Below are 19,001 nucleotides of genomic sequence, written 5' to 3'. Positions count from 1 at the left end.
CTTCCCACTTGAAGACCACTGTATATTGCTTGTTCTACACAGTATGGGCGGACCATGACAGATAAAACAAGCACCATCATTATGTAATAACTGCAATTATTTTTATGGCTATTGAATTCCATTCTTCCTATGCAATACATAAAATGCAAATGTAAAGCAATAGTACAAATTACAAGCCCTAACAAGGCAGTAAATCTGAACCAAGTCACGCAACATAACATGTCTATAAACTTTCCCACCAGATGCAAAAAGGCTTTCAAAAGCTGCTTTTTTAAACTTATTTTTCTTAATTTTTAAAAGAAAATTAATGAAAAACACCCCTATCTCTAGTCACCTCTGAATAGCAAATTAGTAGTTCTACCAAATTTGAGGGGAATTCACAGAAATTGAGATGAATATTGTAAGATTTATCAGTAGATGTGGTGGTTCTTTCTTTTACTATTGCATTATAAAAATAAATGTTTAAAAATAAAAGAACTGTCATCAGAAATACAGTTGATTGGAGACTATGATTCATATTAAGATCATAACCTATAAAAATCATCAGCTGTGCAGAATTAGCTGTTCCAGTTGACAGATCTTATTAACAAAATCTTCCAATAAATTACAGAAAATGCTGATTTTAAAAAATTGCTTTTGGCTTTCAGCATAGAGAGCTTAAGGTGCTCCTGACACTAACATATTTTATGTGGTTTTAGTCACTAGATGCTACAAACAACTCATCTTGTTCTGGAAAAGCTGTACTAATACATTTAGTGAGCATGAAGGGAATTTTTTTTCCCCAGAATTCAAATGTAACACATTTTTGTCATGAAGTACACTTTTATGCAGCTTTGCTTCCCTTGGTTTGTGGGCAGAAGATATTAAGAACAAAATCACGAAAGGATGACTAATTAAATCACAGTGTCTGTAAGTATTTCTGCAGCTTCACTGAACTAAATCAGTTATCACTTTACTCTTAGCTCTTCAATACCAGAAATCAGTAGATTCTGTGACAAAACAAGAGGTGACCTATTCTGAGAAACCCTATTAGGGTCAGTGGTATGACTACAATGGTATGACCAGCCAAGAAGCACAATACAGAAAAATATGAAAGATATTATACACTTTCACCTAGAGTGACAAGTGTATCATGCAAAAAAAAAAAAGAAAAAACCAAAACCACAAAATCCCCAAACATTTCCAGCTGACAGATCTTATGTTTTTTAAGCTATCATGAAAAACTAGACACTTAAAATATTTCAGCACCAAAAAAATATCTAGTTTTCTGATTTCACAACTTTTTAAAATACCAGAAACACTTCATGACACAATGACATTTTTCTTCCCTCCCCATGTTATTTTTGGCCTCAGCCAACATGCAAGGTCCAGTGGCTGGAGTTTGCCTGCTTCTGGCACTGGGCTGCCACGCTGACAATGGCCAACACATCGAGCTAAAGGAGCACTTCCTCACTGGTACTTTGTTGTTATTTTCAATGGAAAACGTGGACAGCAAAAATAAACTGCAGATTACTGGGCCAGGCTAAAATTAAAGACTCTATAAGAGACAAGCATCAATGACATCTATACTGATAAATGTCTTCTGCACACACAGCTTACATTTATTTTCCCAGCCTTTAGATCGTGCAATTTACTGTCTTCAGCTGCTACAAATGCTACTGTTTCAAATACTGCCAGTACTAACTTGCAGAGACCCATTTCTAATCTAAAATCTCAGCGGCTCATTATAATTGTATGTTATAAAGTTTGCCTTTATTAACAGAAGAAGCCCAGACAATCTTTAATGATCCATTATTCTGTTTAAGTTAACGCTGGTATAGTAATCAATCTACTGAATACCATACTGTCATCTACCTTTAAAATATAAACTATTTGCTCCAAATGCTTGCATACATCTCAAGATAAGGAATATTTTATGGAATGAAATTCAGGACGTTAACTTTGTACCTTTGTCACAAAGTCTTAAGTAGTATAATATTAAGATCAATCTAAATTAGCCTAAAAGATCTCTATGTAAAGAATGGTCAGAGTATTGTGAATTATGAGGACTACATTTTATTTCAGGATTATATGTCAATCTTATAAACTTCCAGGTTTGCTATTGGTAAAAGAGGTAAAATGACACCAGGCACCACAGACCTGAGAAGTTTCACACAGTATGCAGGTCCACCATTCTATCCAATACAACATAAATATGTTTTGGAAGGTAGTCAAATAGAATATGCTGCATAACATTCTACACTCTTTTGAGAGGTAGCTGCCTGGCACAGACTAAAACAGTCTAGTGCAAAAAGATCAAGTCAGATCTGAGCTCCACATCATTCTTGACACTTTTGTGACCACAACACACTACACACCAGGTTTTAGTTAGTCAGTTACAAACAAAATCAATGAAGCTTAAAAGCAAAATAAAATATTATTCTTTTTCAGAATATTTAGCTCAGGGTTTTCAAACAGCATTAGAACTTTATACAAGTGCATTTGTGTTTTGGCATTTGCAGCAATTTAACACAAATCTAAAATGCTGTCAAAGAAATCAAACTGCTAAAGCACAACAGAAAAGAAATTGGCCTGGAAAAAAAATCTCATTTGACCCTGCATATTACACTTTTGTTTGTTCTGTACTACAGTTAATTACTCAAACATAGACAAGTATTGCAGTCTTTTCACAGTACCTGGAATTTGGTCTACATTGTAAACAAAAATTGCAATGAAGTCTTTTAAGAGACATCCAAATGATGAAATCAGACTAAGGAAAAAAACACAAATATGTTCTTATCTTTCAATTTGAACTTGAGGATAAACCTCTTCCATTGACAGTGTTACATACAAGTGTTTGGCCTCTGGCAATGTGTCTAGACAACGTCTGTTATTTATTTCAGTTCCAAAAGATCAGCACTAAATACAATGGTCATCACAAAAAAAAAAAAAAAAAGAAGGCATCTAAAGAAACAGATCTACACTGAGTGTTTCCTTTACACTTCACTTTACACTTCAATACTGACAAATTATTGGAAGGCTGCTGGTCACAGCATCATAGCTAAATCAGTCCTGGTATTAGCTATTCACTGGAGCACAACAAGCAGGTACATACACATAGGAAATGAGTACCTTAAAGATACATACAAGAAGATGGTGTAATAGGGAACATCTTATGTAATCAAAACAGTGAAAACACCCACGGAAATAAGAAAAGAAATACCTAAATGTCTTGTTTTCAACAGCATTACTGGCAACACACTCTGAAATCCACTGATTCTGTGGAAGCATACTACAGTCACATAAACAAGTACAATTTTTAAGTTACTGAGCTGGAGGTTTTTAATGATTTGTCATTATGATTACATACGTGCCCCTACTTGAGGAAAACTACCAAGAAAGAAACAAAGCTACACAGAATGAATGCACCTAGGCAGCCAAGAAGGTCCATGGCATCCTGGCTTGTATCAGCAAGAGCGTGGCCAGGCAGTGACCATGCCCTTGGACTCAGCACTGGTGAGGCCACACCTCAGGTGCTGTGTCCAGTTCTGGGCCTGTCACTACAAAAAGGACATTGAGGCATTGGAACCCACCCAGAGAAGGGCAATGGAGCTGGAGCACAAGGCCTGTGAAGATGGACAAGGCATCTGGGGTTGCTCAGGCTGGACAATTTGAGGCTCAAGGAGGGGAGGGCCTTTATATCTCTCTACAAACACCTGAAAGGAGGTTGTAATGAGCTGGGGGTCAGCCTCTTTTCCCAGGTAACAGTAACAGGAGAAGAGGAAATGGCCTCAAGCTGCACTAGAGGAGATTTAGATTTGATATCAGGAAAAATTTCTTCACAGAAAGAGTGATCAGGCACTGGAACTGGCTGCCCAGAGAAGTGGTGGAGTCACTACCTCTGCAGATCTTCATTTGATGTGTAGATGGGATATTTAGGGATGAGCATGGGGTTATTAGTGGACTTGGCAGTGCTGGGTTAACAGTCAGACTTCATGATCTTAGAAGTCTTTTCTAACCTAAAAAAATTCTATAAGAATTTGAAAGAGGTATTTTAGATGTTGAGCCTATTACCTATTTTATTACTATGGCATACACAGTACCTGTAAAGAGGCAAAAATGCAAACTAGAGTCTGACTCTCAAAATTAGTATATATGGTGAATACCTCCCTTTATAAAATACTGTGGAGAAAATGAAAAATACTACAACCAACAAAAAGAATTTAATTCAAAACGAACATGCTGATTAAAAATCCAACTGCAAAAAAAAGCAAAGGAAAAGTATACAACGATTTTCTTGAGCCAAAGCCTCATTCTTTTCAAATAAGAGAACCTTAATGAAAGATTTATCACAAGAAACTTTGCAGTAGTTTGAGCCATCAGCTTGATTCTGCGGCTGTTTCAACACAAATTTTCACTTATATCAAATGAATTTGCATAAGAAAACCATTTGAAAGTGGATACAAAGGTCCACATTCAATTAAAACCTTTGCATTAAAGTATAGCTTTCTAAAAGAAAAAATAATGAATGTGCTTTTAAGTGTAAGCCAACATTTCTTTTGGAACAGCTATTTAGCATAGAAAATTCACAATGACGCTTTTTCTTTCAAATGCAAAGGAATATGGCAAGAGAAGTTATGAAGAGAGATTTATCTGCTGCAGGCATTATAACAGGTATTACGTTTCCAACTAAATAAAATCTGAAGAAATTTTACTAGAACAACTGAACACATTTTGCTACAATTTTAGAATTCAAAGGAAGAAACAGTATACTCGGCATTGCTCCTTAAACTATCCTCAGTCTTTTAAGTGTACTCATATATTTTACTTTAAATGTACACACACTTGAACCCAATTTTAAATTTAGTGCCACAAATACTTTTGAAATAACCTGGCAAACTTGCCTCTCCAGTCTGTAACAATCCAACATATGCTATACCTCCAAACTTTTATTCTTTATAGGTAAAGTACTCTCACTACAATCAGTATGAAGTTGACAGAGTAACATCTTATGATTCCAGAGTGTATTCTCAACAACCCCAGGATTTTGTAACACTGCATACTGATCTCACAGCTTACATCATCAAACCTGAGTACTCGCTTATGATACAAAGTTTTACTGTCATACCTACAGTATTATTTATATATAATATATATTACCTACTGAAATCCATAAAAACTTCAAAAGAGCATTAGAAATCACTGTGATACTAAGAATGATTGGTTAGGCAAAAATAATGGTCTTTAATATTTCACCAGATTTTAATGCAAGTAGTATTTAATTAAACATAAAGAAAATGTCAGAGAAAGCACAACAGGTTTGAACTTTCCAAATCATGACAGAGAAGCTACTGCACACTATAAGGTTGGCTACAGACTAGAACATATTTCATACACATTAAATTCTGCAGTAAAACATGAAGCTGTTAATACACTAACAGCCTTCAATTGCTGATTGCTCTTCCACCTTTCAGGGCAATGTATCAACAATTATTTCCACCGCACCAATAAAAGCTCTATCAATCATGTACCATAACCCAGCAGGCAGCATTGAAACCAGCATAATTGGCAGCCATGATGGAAATAAACTATTTTATTGCAATATATTAAAGGTCTATTTATGTCAAAAATCTCATCCAAGAAAAAAAAAAAAAGACATGGACAGCTTAAAAAAAAAATCTTTTTTGTTTAATAGCTCCTTTACTAATTCAGAGTACTCAGAGTACAATTATTTAAATCATAACAGAGTAGTCCTGATTCTACCTGCTCTCATGTTGTGTACTTTGCTGTCACAAGAGATGACATTCATCTAGCTCAGGGTACATACAGGAAGTTGAAGGCAGCAAGGGGTATATAAGATCCTGCCTGCTACAAAGCACACTCTGTCATAACCCATGCTGGAGCCTAAATCAAACCATTCTTCTACTGTCAACAAATACTTGTGGACTAAAACAATATTTCTTCTCCTGTGGCTACTCAGCCAGACTACATGTCACTGTCCTACTACAGATAGTTAACTTGCCAGCTTGCACTGTAGAAGCCTGATCAAGAAAACGAAAGATTTCACCAGTACATTGCCCATCAAGAAGGATCCGTTGCTGTAAAAATCCAGGCTATAACATACAAAACCACATTAATTTTAAAACCCCAAAGGTAAGACATTAAGACTTCTGAAATAACAAAATAAAGGCAGACTGGGAAACTTTCATTCTGCTACCTGCTCTGTGTGTCTCTTCACCTCACACTACATATGCATGCAAAATAAACACATGCTTTCCTTCAGACTAATGAATCACTCAGTACCCAGGATGAACAAAGCTCCAGGATGAGACTTGTGGAGCACTAATGATTTACCCACACTATATGAACCTTGTTTAGAGGAGATGCTTAGTGAACATGATTGGGAATTACAGTAAGGAGGAGTATGCTGTCATGCATTAAAATGTTACTCTTCAGAAACAACTGCAGGTTCTCTCACCGTGTTCCTACATGATGACAGGTACATCAGTCATACGCCACCTTCCAACCTGCAAGGTTTCCCAGAAGCTGAACACAGACGTACCAGACAGCCCTGCAACTGCAGCTATTCAACATATTCCTGCACTTGTCCTGAAATTCTTGACTCATTTAAAATTGATTCTGAGAAATACAGCACTTGGGAATTCTGGCAGGAGCAGACAGCACAGTTCACACTATACATTCTCAGTCGTTTTTCCAGAGTCCTTCAGAAGCAAATCACAGCTAGCCTGCAGTCTAGGTGAACTATTGCTGTGCCCTGCTTAACACCAAACTTGCAGAAAAGGCCTTAGCCAACCTTCTTACATCTGATCAGAAACATTCCCATCAAGTGAGAAGAAAAAGCCCAATGGAAGACAGCAGCTGCTACTGAAAGTATCTGCATGCTTTCAAGAAGTAGCTCATTACTCAAACAGAAAATCTACAGAAGCTAGAAAGAGTGTAGGGTTCCAATCTCAAACTGCAACCAAAAATTTCAGCGAAGACTATAGTTGTGCCTGCCTTTACTTTCATGGTTTGTAGCTTGAGGCATCTTATTTGGTGAAACACTGAAGACTCACACTTGCAAATGTGATTTAACAATAGTTGAAGACAGTTCTAACAAAAGGACAAAGAGGAGGTAATGGAATCCAAACCGACAATTTCATCTCAACACATTAGTTTTTAAAGATTAAGTAGCTGTTCCTCTTTCCAAATATTTAAAAGAAGGCAGACACATGGTTTAAAGGCAAGATGAGTGTTGGCAACATCAACTAGCTCAAACCTTGTCTGCAGTGGAAGTTCTGACACTTCATGCTGACAATCATGATAGACAGAAAAACCAGATCTCACTGCATTCTCTAAATATAGTAACATTGACCTTATGATGGCCTTCCACAGTAGCTGCTTCAAAGAGAGACTGTCCCCATACTGTAAAAACACTCATTCCAAATTCTTCCATGGTGGTAGTTTGTCACAAATTGCTTTTTCTGTTTTTATTTCTCCTCTTAGCAAAGAAATAAATGCTTTTTTATCCCAATTCGCAAAAATACTCTATAGTACTACTTTCAAAAGTATCTGGTTAAATTTCTGTGCATTGTGAACAATGAAGTAATGTAATCACTGAAGCTTTCAGTTCAAGTAACCAGAATTTGCTTTCATTCTCTGTTAAGAAATGGTATATTTAGTTTGCTTTTCTGCTTTTACTATCAAGACTACTGGTACAATTGAGACTGTTCACTAAAAATTCCAACACTCACAGACATGTCATGAAATTCCACAGACTCATATAGAAGACGCCACTAAAGTAGCACACAAAACAACAGCATGTCCAACATCACCCTCCCAAAACGTGATCCAATTAGATTTTAGAAATGGTGAACTTTCAAACTCTTGGAGAGCAGGAAGGCAGGAAAGTCTAAATAATTACTAAGGAGATTGCAATAATTCATACTCTCTCACAAATACTGTCAACTTAGACAGTTATTTTACCTTAAGCAGGTATGTAGGAATATTGCTGAAATCGACAGGCAACTTCAAGAGGAAGCGAGCTGAGAATTCTCCAGTCTGTGGAAAAAATGTAACACTAATGAGACCTAGTAGCTAAAAGACAACCAAACATTCTGAAGATTAAATACTATCCAGAAAAATGCGTAAGAGCTCATAACAGAGAGAAGGGTTGAGATTTAAAACCAAATTGCTGAATAGAAGTACTAGAGAGGAAAAAAACTCACAGATTTCACAGGTGTCATACGAAAAAACGCCTTAAAAAACATTAACCCTCATTGCCAGTAAGTCAACAGCAAAAAGTAGATTAAAACAATGTGCATGACAAAAAATCAGACTATATTTTGTTACACCCTAAATATAGATGTATCTTGGCTGTACTCGTTTCCGGACAAAGGTCTGGCAAGACCAGCAGAGTCTGAAAGCAAAGCTAAAAGCCTGACAAATTGATAAGAACATATAGATAACACAGAGGCATCTTTACAAATACTGCAGATATATGTATAAGAATTTGTGTTTTGAAAGGTGAGCACATATCAAAAGTGTCATCTGAATAAAGTTAGAGGAAAAGAGTTCAAGTAGAAGGTTTACAATAATTTGTCTTCAGAATTATGTAACTCTAAACACCTAGACAACCGTTTACTGAAAATGTGCCAAGTGTCCTGTACACATTGCTCTTTTTTACGTATAAAGGGTATGTGAAGGAAATGGAAAGGATTTCCTCTCTGTTTCATACACTTCCTTAAAACCAGACTTTGTCCACCTGGTTATAAAGCAATGAAGTTAGCTGTTTTTTAAAAACAAATGCCTGCCTGATTTCCTTCATGTTAATTTTTCGTTATCTCTATTTTTTAAAAATTCAATATAGTAGCCACACAGCAGCTATATTTGTTAGGTACATTGAATTAGCAGTAAAAAGTGTTAAACATTGATTTTATGCAATTAATTACAAAAACTGGGATAATTTGAGACAAGCTAACCAATTCGTCTGTGCCAATCTGTTTCTGGGTAATCTACCAGGCATGAACTATAAATACCTCATTCTACCTTTAAGTCACTAAACAAGAAAAAACAAGATCTGGAATGGAACTGAAATGTTCCTAATGGCACCTTTCAAGTTATATCATTTGCCAAAAGGATTTGTGTGACATTGGGCTGTAATTCACCCTTATGCCAGCTAGCTAAGAATTGCCCTTGAAATTTGTCACTGGTAGTCACACAAGACAGGCAAAGAAATTACTCATAGAAACACTATGCAACAAAAAGTGAGTGTACACTAAAGTCCAGCTGTGAAATCTTTCCTGATTACACCTCTTGTGAGGAGAGGTACCAACTCCCTGATGCTGCATTACTGATGTATGCAGAAAAATCAACAACTTCTTGCACACATTGAACATGAAGACAGACTACTGTGATGATTGTCAGGGTCCTCACTTCTTATCCAGAGTGAAATGGATATTACAGACAGAGCTTCTCCTATGGACTTTCAAAAAATGCCATACAATGTTTGCCATAAAATCCAGAAAATTATTTGTGGTATAATACCAAGTCTGATGAACTAGGATAGCCACTGAGCACATCAATGACCTCTGATCAATGCTGCTCTGATCATCAGCTGCTCCAAAAAGTCTAGATCTTTCATATCATTCCATCAAGATTATTTTGCAAACTAATTCTTCCAAAGGTGTTCTGGCTGGACAGGGAGCAGCCCCTGTCCATGGTGCTCATCTCCCCGGCCCAAACCAGCTGGATACCGGCATCAGGCCGAGACAGACGAATTTCTGGCCACAGCCCTGAGGGACTGGGTATTTAATGGGCTCCCGCATCTGCTGGTATTCCTCCAACAAGAAGCCACTTAGCTAGATAGTAGTTTGTTGATTTATCATATATCTTGGAGACTTGCACTTTAGGAAACTGGAGGCAGCAGAACAAAGGTATAAGAGCAAATTTCTGTTCCATTCTTGGTCAGAGTGCTGAATTCAGGTATTCTTTTTAAAGTATTTTTAACTCATGCACCTAAGATGATTGCTTTCATAACACTGTGCAAGGCTCACACCTTATTATTTCAGAAATCTGCTGAACTACTATTGTTTCCTGAAAGACAGCAGCAACATGAATTTCAATGACTTCTAGACAGAGAAGATAAAAGGCCATTTGCCTCCTGCTTTCTGGAAAAACAGTCCTATTTTGCTGATCCTTAAGGCTAACAAAACAAGAAGTTGTAAAAGATAGTAAAGAGAACTACACAAGGTAGTTTCAGAGTTTTGTTTTAGGACACTAGTAAACAAGCCTCTGTCATAAATGCCAAGTTTACAGAATCTTCAAAACTCTCAAGAGTCTTCTTGACAGAGAATAAAGACTTGGAAAAAAATACATGCTATAGAAAAATATATAGCTCTGCTATATGAAAAGGATTTGACACAAAAGGTATTTATTTTATTGGAATGTTTTTAATTAAAAAAACATTTCAAATTCAAGAAGAGAAAGTTCTTTATTCAGTCACCAAAGACTGAGAAAAGACTCGATAAAATTTCAGTACAGTTCAGAAAGACTTCTGCACTTCAATAAACCAGTCTGATGAAATTTAGAGATATAGCAAGTTGTTTGGGATGCAACCTATGGACAATAACATCTGTGAATAAGTTAATTTCAATCAAATATTCTGATCTATAAACATTAAAGAAGTCTGAATTTCTTTGATGAAGAAAATTAAACTGGGTTCAAATAAAAAAGCCTAGATGACTTGCCTAAGGAAAAAAAATCAGATCAATGTGTGAGTTGTAAACATCCTTGAATTACCTGTAACTTCAGGATGATTGAAGTGATACAAAGTTGAATTCTAGCCTTGATAATAGGAGTGATGAAATTTCATCAATTTTCAGACTGCACTTGTTTCACAAGATACAGCTTCTGAAGGCCAGTTTATCTTAAGAGTATGTTATTTCTGAAAGAAGGGGGAAACAAATCCTTCATAAACACCATTAGATATTTCCTGACATATCTCACTCCAAACTTCGCAAGAAAAATATATTACCAGCAGAAAAAACTTGATTTTTTGCAAAGCTTACTCTGTGGCAGAGATCAATTTTTAAAAAACGTCAATTCACACAGTAACCAAAATGCCTGCATTGCCAATGGCCACTCCTTAGAGATCTATGCTGTGTTTCTGTATAGAATGGCACATTTCCCATGGGGGAACATGGGATATAACTTCAGGAAGCAGATAAGCCAGTTTAATGTCTGACTGTCCTATGAAAGCATGGCCCTACAAAGTCACTGCTCTAGCCCATCTTGCCTCTTCTTGCAGAAAATTACTTGGGTTAGTTTTTCCTCTCCTCTCCCAGAACAACTCATCTCGGCTTCGACAAGTGCAAGAGAGATCCTGGCAGCTGCAGCTACCAATTAAACCAACTCAAACACAATGTGGAAACACACCCTAATGTACCCTACCCCCAAGCAGACTGGTAGGCTGGCAGGGTGTCATACCAACATGATTATTCTGCCTCTCAAATCTTCAAAGCGAACTCAAACTTCCACACTGATGTTGTACTGTGCTCTCTAAACACAGCACAAGCTTTTCAACAGTTTCAAAGTTTTCACCTATAAGCCAGATGAATGAACACCAGGTTCAAAACCAGTTCTCACCTGGATATCTGGTTCAACCACCGTAATGGAATACAGCAACATCCCAAACAAGGATTATAGAAAATCAGCTGAAGTCAAATAGTTTTCTCCATCAGAAACATCAAGCATGGAGATGCACAGGAAGAACTTACATTTTTCCAAGAAGGAGTTGCATTTGTTAAAAGCATTTTAGATATAATAAGAGCTTACCCAGTTGTTTTTTTTGCCAGCATAGATTTCCATGTTTTCTCCATACTGGGGCTCTTCAAGTAAAGTCTGATACTCAAACATGAGACGAGAACTCTCCCGTAACCGGCTGCATTGAAATTGATGATACTGCTGCACAAGCTCTTTCACAACAAGCAGCAAGCATTCAGGGTTTGAAGGATTCCAGGAAGCTAAATTCTGTTGATTAGAAAAGAAAAAAACCCAAAATTGTTGACACCAATAAAAGACAAGCAATCCCCCTTCCATACTGATACCAGAGGCACGTATGCATGTGGAACATTTTTGACAAAGCTACATGACATAATTAGGATACAAAGGTTCTACCATGCTTTGGAAGAAAGCCAGGTGAAACAGCAGAAGCTTATTGACAAATAGGAGACCTACTATAAAACTGATAAAAGGGCTAGTACCAGGCTTATGTAGGCCCAAATGACCATTCTATTCTTTCCTAAGATTATAGGAAAATTATAGTTGTATCTGAGAACTGGAAAAGTTTTAATTTAATTAAAACTGATAGGCAACAAACAAGTACAACCTTGCACAGTAACTGATTCAAAAAGCAGTCAACCAAGTGAATAGGGCAAATTAACACCAACTACAGAAACTGCTCTGCTTCATTATCTCAAGCAGTGGCTACATTATCAGTGGTAGAGCAAATAGGTTCTCTTCTCTTGCCTCAACCTTGTGATTTATCTCACCTTAACTGCCTCTTCATTTGAATTACCTTGACTCATCCCCTTAACACAAATGTCATCTGTACACAGAAGTCTCTTTAATATGCTGGCAGAAATTTTTATTACAGGTTCACTGTATTTCAAGAAATAGCTAACAGAAATAAAAATGATAATACAATTAAGATAACTGTGTCAGTAGCACAGTACTGATGTTACCACTCCTATAATTGGCTTAGATCAGTCTTCTGTGCACAGTTAAGTTTTATTCAGGAAGTATTTGGTGTTACAAACCACACCTAATGTGACCAATGTGACATGCCTACATCTAGCTGACCAAAAAAGGACCCACGTGAAAGGCAAAGGGGGACTCACCCTGTAGTGCATGCTGTTAGGACATGAAAGAGCACTGATTGAAAGTACTTAGGTACTCATATGCTTTGCACTTGGATCTTCAAGCAGTTTTCTTGATACCATCCCAGAGCATGTTAACACAATCATGTGGCATTTAGTGAGCTTTGAGTATAAGTAAAATCAATCTGCATTTCATAGAATCATGGAATGATTTGGGTTGGTAGGGCCCTTAAAGATCACGTAGTTCAGGGGAGGGACACCTTCCACTAGACCAGGGCGCTCAAAGCACCTTCTAACCTGGCCTTTGACACTTCCAAGGACAGGGTATCAGCAGCTTCTCAGTGCAACCTGTTCCAGTGCCTCACCACCCTCACAGTAAGTAATTTCTTCCTTATACCTTATTATAATTTACCCTCTTTAAATTAAAACCATTACCCTTTCTGCCACCACTCCATGCTGTTATAAAAGCTCCCCTTCCAGCTCTCTTGAGGGCCTGTTTAGGTACCAGAAGGCTGTATATCACACAGATATTTGACAAACTAGCTGCAACAGAATTTTAAATTGCATGAACTGTACAGTTAACATTAAGAAAGTCAGAACTAGCACAGATATCTGCATTTTACAACTAAGTGATGATATAATACAGTAGCTTCATAAAATTACTTATTCATACTTGTATTCAATGTAGTTAGATGCCACATTACTTCTTTCTGTAAGCTGCAGATATTTCATAAACAAATTCATATTTTGTGCAATACCAAAAGTAATAAATACAAGTAATAAACACAAGTGAATGAGTTCCACAGAGAAGTTGTTGAGTCTCTGTCCTTAGAGATACTCAAAACCTGACAGGACAAGGACCTGGACAGCCAAATCTATCTGAGCTGCCCAGGCAGGGCAGCTGGGCTAATGATCTCTATCTAAAGGCTCCTTCCAACCTCAGCTAGTTTTAGCTTTATGAAGAAGGTCACAAAAAGCTCAGACCGAAACAGGATCTTAGCAAGGTGAGACTCCACAGCTCTGGCCTGAAAAGAAACAAATGACTTCACGTATAAATTTTATTTTCTGATACTCCTGATACCCTGCAAAAGCAGATAGAAAGTTTAATCACTAACTCATCAGGCACCACGCTTCATCTCTACAATGAAATTTACTTGTAGTCTGATCTCTAAGATAGTTATTTCCATTTAAAAGGGTTATAACTTTTATTATTTCTGATGACTTTGAATATGTCCCTGTGGAATAGTTTTATATTCAGTATATGTGTATGGTGGCTCAATATTTCAAGTGTTTATCTTTCCACAACTTTATACTTTTTTCCCACTTAAGTAATATATGTTAAGATCTTACCAAAATGAACTTGTAATTTTCAGCATCATCATTTGAAATATACCAGACTAATTTGTCAGTGAAAGCAACAGGAAGTATGTATTGCTGTGTTTTACATGCATGAACAGCTACAGGATTGAACTGTATTCCTATTTTCCTGCTCACTCTGATTCTGGTCAAAAGGGCTGCTCTGCATGGCTAAAATGCTACTTTTGAACCTATGCCTTTAAAAGTTACTACAGTGTCACAGACTTCACATTTGTTCACAGCTTGATGTAAAAGTACTGTTTTCTCCTCCTTCCAGACAGTAGGAACACTTACAAAATAGTAATATTATCATTGTAAAATCTTAAAATGTAAACTACATTCCAGAGGAACTGGTCAATTGGTGATATATGATTTGCATTAGTGTAAGTTCCTCAAACATTACAGAGTGACTGAAAACCTTGTTTTACCTTGTCTACTACCTGCAGCTGGTAAAAATTTGTCTGCAACTTGAACCTATTTAAGCTTATCCAATTCCACAAAATACTAGAGAAAATCTGTCAGGTAAGACAGCATCTTCTAGGAAACACATTTTCTACCATGCAGCCTGAAACCAGACTGCATATAACCTTAAATTTCCTGTTCCCAAGCTGCTGCTCAAATAAAACATTTCCAGAAAGCCAGAGGATGTAATATGCCAGCATGTATTGATATCAGCCAGACAAGTGGGAATAACCTTTCCTCCTAATGACATTGGTATAACACAATAGAAATGTTCTGTCAAAGGAAATGACCAACAGTATTTTAATAACTGACCTAAATGCAACTGAACCTTTTGTTTTTTAAATAACATTACACTACAGAACAAAAAACGAGCAAGAGGAAATCCATTGTCATTTGTGCAGCACAGAGCTAAAGGAGTGCTCTTCTCAAAGAATTCAAGAACATTGCATCAAAACAGTGTTTATTCTGTACTGTCTTAAAGCTACAGGAATAAAAATTAATGATTTGACTGTAGGATCCTTACTAAACACCTCTCATTCAGTAACTCAAATTTCAGAGTACAAACTGGTTATAAAAACAAACCACCTGAAGAACAATTCAACTACCCACTCAGGACATACAAGAATTATAATGGATTCTCACTGATGAAAGAAGAAATATACAAGGCCTACACAAATTTTCTGAAGCACAAATTCTGTTTTATATGCTTTTAGCTTTAGAATCATATTATTGTAGTGCATGTTATTTGGCATTTGGCCCCTACATTTCCATCAATTTTTTAACTTTGCAGAAGGGCTGCACTTTCCACAAGATCTAAACTCATAAATTTTAACACAAACTCTACCAAATATAATGCCATATTTATGTACGAAATATCTTTTTGAATATCTTAGTGTAACTTATTTGCCCTAAGCACTAGGTTCATTCACCTGAAAATACTTTTACACAACTTTAATCCAATTTCAACAGGATGTCAAAATATGTGCTATATTGTTCTCAGTTTCAAACAACACCTTCCTAAATCTTCCTTCTCTTTTTGAAATCAAAGATAAAGTAAGCAACTACCTGTAAAATACAGATAGTTGTAAATGTAAAATACATTGTTAAATCTAGGGCAGAATTTGATTTGTCAAGCTTATCCCTTTCAGAGTGCCTACATTGCTACAATTTCAGCATTAGGCAGAGTCTTCTGAGGACACACAATTAGTCACTTTTTTTGATGCAAGTAGCGTCCTTGCAACAGTAAGTTGACAATTTCTTTAGCGAGAAACGACATTCTAAATAAGAATTTATTTAGTGATGCAGTATTGTTGTCACTATTAGACTTTGGAAATCATCAAAATTTTAAACATAGAGCAAAAGCAGTAGTAACCTGTTTGCTTCATTTTCTGATTGTTTGCCTGAAGGCTGCATTCCAGCTGAACCAATCGTGCTTTTTAAGATTGTGGTTAAGAACATTTAAAACATTAGAAGACCAGAGCTTCTGGTATTTGTGTTTCATGGCTTCAAGTTCTGCTTGAAAGCTCAAATCTTGTATAAGTATTAAAATCTGATGCAATTTCAAGATTATGAGGCTTAGTTGTTACAACTTTAAAAAAATCCTGGGAATAAGAACACAGACAGATCACTGAAGCCAAGAGGAATACAGAAATAACAAGACAATTATGTATATAGAAAACGACTTATTGCTTTCTGTGGCTTATCTCAAAATCTTCTGCCTTGCTCACAAATCTATACATTATCACATGCATGCTGAAAAGATTTTTTTTCACCTGAATTTGCTATAAAATTGTGACTAAAATGAATTTTATAGAGAAAAAAAATATCACAGTGACTGGGGTATTGACAGACTGAGTTCCTTATTTCACTCAATAAATCCTCTCCAATTTGAAATGAGATTTCTGCAAGATGTCCAGAGAGTTAATAAAACTTAACAGAACAATCATTAATGCATTTAAAATAAAGAAATCCAGACTTGGATACAATCTCTTGCCTTGTTTGCCAATAGATATCTTTAAATGAACTCTGCAGTGCAAACTCCCTAAGTTACTCAACAGTTAGCCTGAAAGTTAGACTGAAAGTGGCCCAGTGTACAACAATATACCAGCATGAATCAACCCAAACTGCATCTGCAACTACCCTGCATTCGTGCTGATCTCACCTGATGGCCTACATGCACAGCTCACACTGCTTAGGACCATCATTAATGTCATTTTTTCAGTGTATCATTGAAGGACTTACCTGACATTTCTGAGCACACAGATGAAGGCTCAAATAAACAATTCCCTTCTGCCTAAACACTGCTTGCATGTGTCTAGACATGATCTCCACTAACACTATGAGCAACTTCATGCATCAGATCTTTAAACCTTTCAGGTTTTAATTTCAGCACTTTTTTTTTTTGGGGTTTTGTCATACTGCAACTTGTGTAACTTCCGTCTTCTAAAAAGATCAATTGTTGCTTCATCTTAAGAAGTACAGAAGGTTTAGTAGCATCCAAAGATGACTGTATATTCTTGTGGACACAAAAGTCTGCTAATGTCATCTGTGACAACTGGGTAAACCCCATTCTTCCCGTTAGGGAATGAATGAAAAATGATCTTCAGGAATAAATTCAAAATGGCCTGCAGAAAAGAATAATGGAATGAGAACTTCCATCTGATAAGAGACTAGACTCCAGAAGCACCACTGCCCACACAGCTGTAGCTATTTTCATACAGAAGATGGCCAAGAACTATTTACCTATCCATAAGTAAGCACTTCAACATAAAGAAGTTAAATGCTCCATGGCAGAAGTTTTCCTGGCTGATTTTTTTCATTATAGAACAAAATTTCAGGACAAGGTCTTTCAGAAAATAGTTATCTAGACCTTTGATTAACCAATAGCATGTATATTCACCAAACCTTGCCCTCTAGCTCATGTTGTGAGGCAACAGGAATGGAAAAATAGTATTCAATTATTATACAGAGATTAACAGACCATAGACATTCATCAAACTGTGTCTACACTGGAGAAATCCAAGCGATTCAGGAGATCTCTTCTGACAATCTGCCAGATATTAAGTTAAACAATCTCACCAAGGAGCATTGATTTTCACTAACAAGTATAACCCCAGAGATTTTGTCAGGCTGCACGCTCAATTTGTGAATTCCCTGGCTCCTGATCCTGTCTGCTGACAGAAGTTGGCTGCATAGTACGCAAACAGTTTGATAGGGAAAGGTTTTCTTGACATTCAGACATGACCAGAGTTGAGAAAATGAATTCACTTGAAGTTGGTATAAAAGGCAGAGTAGAGCTGTTATAAGGCCACCCACAGAGTGCAATTTAAGCCATTTCAACAGTAACTCATTTAAATGAGTAGCAATGACACCAACTGGATTTCCAAAAGAGACAAGGAAAATTTGCACCCTGACACTATCAGTTCTAGTGAGATCTTACAGGTGAGGCAAGGGAAAAACCCCCAACAAAGTAACTTCTCAGCCCTATTAGCAAAGACATGCAGAGTTTAGCTTTCCAAAGATTCCATACTATTCAACTTCTGGCAAAGAAACCACATTTAAATTTTGTTCTGGAACATTCTGTGCTTTGTAGTCTTTCCTTTATCCTTCCAAAAAAGCTAATCAGGAACCTATGCAAACTACTCAGTGGCCATGATTACCTATTCCCCATTTTTTTTCACAGTACAATGGGCCTCACGTTCCATAAAGCTGCTAATTCATAGGATTCTTACGAGGTTATTGCTTATTTCATAACTCCAAGCAATGTCTGCAGCAAGCCATAATTCTGCACTATCAGAAATGAAAAACGGTAACAATTTCTAATTGATTTGAAGTTGTTTTTCTTTGAAATGTGTTTAAATACCCAGGTTGCCAGAATATCTTCCAGGAATGTGATTTTAAAGAAGACAGATTGCAACTGTTTTTCCTGGCTATACTACAGGAAATAACAGCAAGATCTTATTTTAAGTTAGTGTACTTCTATATTTCTAAGCAAGAAATTAACTTTCATGAGAAAATGTCAGTAAACAAAACCTCCCAAGCCCTAACAGTGGTAATGCATTTCTATAGCATCTTTCATCCAGAATTATCATAAAGAATAATGTTAAGTACAGATTTGCATTTTGTTTATATCTCTGCACACCACATGCACACAACTTGCATCCTACAGTGGCTTAAAATCAGTACCAATATAACTTTTTACCCAAAATGAGAAAGATCACAGTGTGATATCAGCACTTATCCTCCACATAAGTACAGAGGAGATACTGGTCCAGTGGTTACAGCATTAGCCTAGAAATGGGTATATCTGGTTTCAGTCTCTCTTTT

At 36.6% G+C, this 19,001-nt stretch overlaps 1 protein-coding gene across 2 annotated transcripts in view; it reads right to left on the bottom strand.

Moving 5' to 3' along the window:
- Positions 1-19,001, bottom strand: part of BABAM2 (BRISC and BRCA1 A complex member 2) — a 162,222-nt gene that overhangs the window by 100,167 nt on the left and 43,054 nt on the right. For both annotated transcript variants that reach the window (XM_064708927.1, XM_064708928.1), the window contains exons 5-6: positions 11,815-12,009; positions 7,966-8,040 (exon numbers count right to left, since the gene is read on the bottom strand). In XM_064708927.1, the coding sequence (XP_064564997.1) occupies positions 7,966-8,040; positions 11,815-12,009 (270 nt within the window). The remainder of the gene's footprint in view (positions 1-7,965; positions 8,041-11,814; positions 12,010-19,001) is intronic.

This window comes from Zonotrichia leucophrys, chromosome 3 (genome assembly GCF_028769735.1).
Source record: "Zonotrichia leucophrys gambelii isolate GWCS_2022_RI chromosome 3, RI_Zleu_2.0, whole genome shotgun sequence".
NCBI classification, from domain to species: Eukaryota; Metazoa; Chordata; class Aves; order Passeriformes; family Passerellidae; genus Zonotrichia; species Zonotrichia leucophrys.
This window is presented reverse-complemented; position numbering and strand designations above follow the sequence as displayed.